The sequence below is a fragment of the Nannospalax galili genome, unplaced genomic scaffold (assembly GCF_000622305.1).
Source record: "Nannospalax galili isolate Female #2095 unplaced genomic scaffold, S.galili_v1.0 scaffold970, whole genome shotgun sequence".
In the NCBI taxonomy this organism is placed as follows: Eukaryota; Metazoa; Chordata; class Mammalia; order Rodentia; family Spalacidae; genus Nannospalax; species Nannospalax galili.
The window spans coordinates 669,787-674,903 of record NW_008328699.1 but is presented as its reverse complement, the minus strand read 5'-3'; the positions used below and the strand labels follow the sequence as shown (position 1 = coordinate 674,903).

Genomic DNA, 5,117 nt, shown 5'->3' with positions numbered 1-5,117 from the left:
TTAAAAAAATATTTTATTATTTTTATTTTATGTGTATGAGTATATTGCCTGCGTGTGTGTGAGTGCACCTGTGTTGTGCAGTGCCGCGGAGGTCAGAAGAGGGCTTCAGATTCCTCTGGAACCAGAGTTAAGGACGCTTCGTAGCCGCCATGTGGGTGCTGGGAATTGAACCTGGGTCCTCTGCAAGAGGAGTCAGTGCTCTTAACCACTGAGCCATATGATTGTTCTTTTAAATTCAGTGTCCTAGGTTATCTCTAGGGGGTTCTTCTTCTAGAACTCTTCTATAGGATTGGTGGAGCTCGGTGGGGGCATATTGTTTTGGCTTTCCATTTTATTAATTCTTTTGTTGTGGTTTTGTCATGTGAATTTCTTTTGTTGTTTATGATTCTGATATGAGAATTAAGTTGAAGTATGCGTCTGTATTATCTGGGTGCCTAGATCCTTTCTTTATTGGTTATGTAAAGCTGGTTGGTACAGGGTTCAGATTCTCTCATGTTTAATTTGGAGGGACCTAATGGCTTCAGATCAGCTATTCAGGAGTACACACAGAATCCCAATTCAGGTTCCAGTCAGGTATACTCAGGCTTCCTTCACCATGTGGAGTCAGGATCTGGGTGCTCTCAGGCAGTCCCCGCCTCAGGTTGTCTGCTAGGATTTCAGCCTTCGCCTTCCAAAGCCAGATCTGCCCTGGGCCTTGGGAGGGACCTCACAAAATTCCAGGTAGGGGGATGGGTATGGCGCAATTAGGGGAAGCTCACCACCATGTGGAGGCAGGTTCCCTGTGTTCTCAGCCCCTCTGTCAGAGAGAGGCCAGAGGGAGGCCAGAACCAGGCACTCTCTCACTGTTTTGTCTTGTTTTTAAACCCTTATTTGCGTGTGTGTGCATATGTGTATGTGTGCACATACATGTGTGCATGCATGCACACGGAAATATGTGTATGGAGGTCAGAGGACAACTTACAGAAGTAGGTTCTCTTTTCTACCATGTGAGTCCCAGGAATTGAACTCAGGTCATCACACTTGGCAAGCACCTTTTCCTGCTGAGTCATCTCACCAGCCCTGGATAACAGTTAACACTTTGTCTAAGGTTGTTGTAGGATTGATTACTTACTCAGTTGGTGCATAACATTTGTTGGTATTTAATGTGATGATGTTGACTGCTAAATCTAAAACTTTTTTTTCAGACCCTATAAGATCTGGACATGTCCTTCATATTTGATTGGATTTACAGTGGTTTCAGCAGTGTGCTGCAGTTTCTAGGTAATGTTGGCTTTTTTTTTTTTTTTTAAATAGTTATCCCCTTTAGCCTTATTTATATGTGTGTATATTTGTATAGTGTTTATGTAAGGCAGTGGTTAAGAAAGTAAGCTTTGATGTTATACAATCATATGCATTGAGTCATCCTTTAAATGTTGTAATCTTAGTCCAAGTGTGGGAGCATACACCTGTAATCCCAACACTCAGGAGCCTGAGACTGGAGAATTATAGTGAGTTCCAGGCCAGTCTGATATTCATGAGTTCTAGGTCAGTCAGAGCTACATGGCAAAATCTGCCTCAAAAATTAAGAAAATATGTAATCTTGGCTAACCTACTTTTTCTGCCTCAACTTGAGTTTCCTTATCTATAAAATGGCAGTAGTGATATTGTTGTACTGGGGGTTGAGCCTAGGGCCTAGCTCAGATGCTCTAGCACTGAGCTCTATCTCCAGCCCTGGCACTGATTCTGTTTCTTATCATTGTTTTTGTGGTTGTTTTTGAGATAGTGTCTCAGTATGTAGCCCTGGCTGCCTGGACTCACAAAGATCTGTCTGTGCTGGGATTGAAGGCATGTGCCACCATGTCTGGTTTCTATCTCTTATAATGGCTATAGTAATATTCCTAACAGAAATAATGTGTCACCTTTTAGCTAGTTTGTGTGCTCTAATGCTTTATCTCAATCCTCATAGGAATCTAGTGTGTTATGTTTGGGGTTTTGGTTTCTGAGGTGCCAGGAATCTAGTCCAAGGCCTTTTGCATGCTAAGCAAGCACTTTATCAACTGAACTACATCCCCAGCTCTGTCAAGTGTTAGATTTATTATTAAAATGTTCTGGAGCTGAGGAGATGGCTCAGTCAGTCAATAAAGTACCTGCTGTGTAAGCATGGAGGACCTGAATTGGGACCCAGCGCCCTTGCCAATGAACTGGACACAGCAACATGCACTGTAATCCCAGCACTGTGAGAGAAATCCTTGGTGCTCCCTGGCCAGCCAGTTGAGCTGATTGGTGAGGTCTAGGCTCAGGGAAAGACCCTGGCTCAAAAAATAAGGTGGAAAGGCTGGAGAGATGACTTAGCAGTTAAGAGCACTTGCTGCTCTTGCAGAGGATCTGGGTTCAGTTCCCAGTACCCACATGGTGGCTAACTGTCTGAACTCCAGTTTCAGGATATCTGACCACCTCTTCTGGCCTCCATGGGCACTGCATGCACATGCCACTTATATACACGCAGGCAAAACACAAATATACATTAAAAATAATAAAGTGGAGTGTGATTGAGGAAAACACCCCATGTTGACCTCTGGCTTCTACACATACATGCACATACCTTTGCATACATGTGTACACACACAAAATAGAGATTTCATGAAATACCTTGAACATCATAGGAGTTTATCATGTGCTGAGACTTGTATACTGAACAGTTATGACTAGTGATTTTCCAGCTACAGATTTTATTTATTCATTTATTTATTTTGGTCTTTTTGAGACTGGGTCTCCCTGTAACCCCAACTGGCCTGGAAGTCAATATGTAGACCGGATTGGCTTCAATCTCACAGAAATCCACCTGCTTCTGCCTCCCAAGTGCTGAGATTAAAGGCATGCGCCACCACGATTGGCTTAGATTTTATTTTTACCTTAGTTTCTCATTCTTCTATTAAAATCCTTGATTTGTCACATTTTCCAATTGCGTAGGGTTTGTTGTTGTTGTTGTTGTTGTTGTTGTTATTTTTTGCTTTGTTTTTAAGACGGGTTTATGTAGCCCAGGCTAGCCTCACCTTTCTGTGTAGCCAAGGATGACTTTGAACTTTTGACCTTCTCCCTCTAAGTACTGGGATTCCTGGGGTATTCCTGGGGTATACCACCACACCTATTTTGGGGTGGGTTTTGTTGTTGTTGTTTTGTGATTGATTGATTGGTTGCTTAAGTGTGTGTGTGTGTGTGTGTGTGTGTGTGTTTGTTTATGTGTTTGTGTATCCCTTGTAGTCCAGACTGGCTTGGAGCCCCATATCCAAGCTTGGAGCTCCAGGGTGACCTTGAACTCCAAATCTTCCTGTCGCCACCTCCCTAGTGTTGGCATTATAGACATTCACCACCTTGCCTGGCTTGGTGACAAAATTTTAAGTTGACTTTTATGTTGGAATTATATATAGCTTTATTATTGCAATAATTAATGAACTTTTGAAAATATTTCTGGCCTCCAGAGTTTCATTTTTTTTCTAAATTTAGTCTCTGTGTAACCATTAATTTTTTGAGGGGGCCACATGAAGCATTTTGTCTATTACACAGAGTGCTGCTCAGCATTGTTACAGACTGGCCACAATAGTGCATAAAGAATTATGTCTCCTGTATAAGTGCTTCTTCCTCCATGAACATAACCTAAACAAAGAAACAAACTTTGATCTGTCTGTTAATCTGTCTATACGTATACACACACACATTCCCCTACCCCCTAGTACTGGGAATCGAACCTAGGGCCTCATACATTTATGCTAAGGAAGCGCTCTATCACTGAGCTATATCCTCTTTTACCTTTTATTTTGAGACAGGGTCTCATTAAATTGTCCAGGCTGGCCGGTGTGATGACACATATCTGTAATCTCAGCACCTGGGATGTGGTATTAAGAAGATAAAAACTCGGGACTCAAGGATGGCTCAGCAGTTAAAAGCACTGGCTGTTCTTGCAGAGGACCCAGGTGGTTCAGTTCCTAGCACCTAATGGTGGCTAGCAACCATCTGTAACCCCATTTCCATGGAATCCGATGCCCTCTTCTGACTTCTGAGGGCATTTCATGATATGGGTGCATTTACCTACATACAGACATTACACTCACATGCAAAAAATAAAAAATAATAAATGAAATTTTTTTTTTGGTCTTTTTGAGACAGGGTCTCCCTGTAGCTCCAGCTGTCCTGGAACTCACTATGTGGACCAGGCTGGCCTTGAACTCACAGAGATCCGCCTGCCTCTGCCTCCCAAGTGCACCACCACGCCTGGCATGAATTTTTTTTTTTTTAAAAAAAAATAAGATTCCCAACAATCAAAGTTTGGGAATGGTGGCACAGGCCTTTAATCTCAGCAATCAGGAGGCAGAGGCAGGTGAATTGCTGAGTTTGAGGCTAACCTGGTCTATATAGTGAGTTCCAGGCTAGCCAGGGCTGCACAGTAAAATCCTGTCTCAAAGAAAATAAAAAAGTAGAGAACTGGCAAGATAGCAAGTAAAGGTACTTTCCAAGCCTGAGGACCTGAGTTCAATCCCCAGAACTCACCTGGTGGAGGCGAGAACTGACTCCCACAAGCTGTGCTCTGATCTCCATGTGTGCACTGTGGCACTTGTTTACCCACACACTCACAATCAATAACAGAGAGATTAAATAGGCCATACCTTTGGAACAGTGTAATCAGACATGGCTTCAAAGCTCCCATCTGATTTAAGCAAGTTAAACCAAAGAGTTACTTTGAAGATTAGGTGAAAGAATATATAAATATAGGCTGGGGAGATGGCTCTGGTTGAGAGCATTGGCTACTCTTACAGACGACCCAGGTTCAATTCTCAGCAACCACATGGCAGTTAACAACTCCAGTTCCAGGGAATCTGATCTCCTGCCTCTGCCTCCGGAGTGCTGGAATTAAAGGCATGTGCCACCACACCTGGCAAGTTTAAAAAAAAATTTTTAAATTTTATGTGTATGCAGGTATTGCCTGCATGTATATAAGTTTAAATTTTTTTTTTTTTATGTGTTTGCTGTGCAATGCCCTTGGAGGACAGAAGAGGCTATAGGATTCCCTGGAGCTGAGGTTTTGGACTGTTGTTAGCTGCCATGTGGGTGCTGGGATTCAACCCAGGTCTTTTGCAAGAACA

The 5,117-nt window shown here is 42.7% G+C and overlaps 1 protein-coding gene across 1 annotated transcript in view; it reads left to right on the top strand.

Annotated features, from left to right (window-relative positions):
* Sar1b (secretion associated Ras related GTPase 1B) overlaps nucleotides 1-5,117 on the top strand; it is a 49,309-nt gene that overhangs the window by 23,311 nt on the left and 20,881 nt on the right. Inside the window, exon 2 of the mRNA XM_008827942.2 lies at nucleotides 1,185-1,260. Coding sequence (XP_008826164.1) covers nucleotides 1,203-1,260 — 58 coding nt within the window. The 5' untranslated portion in view covers nucleotides 1,185-1,202. The remainder of the gene's footprint in view (nucleotides 1-1,184; nucleotides 1,261-5,117) is intronic.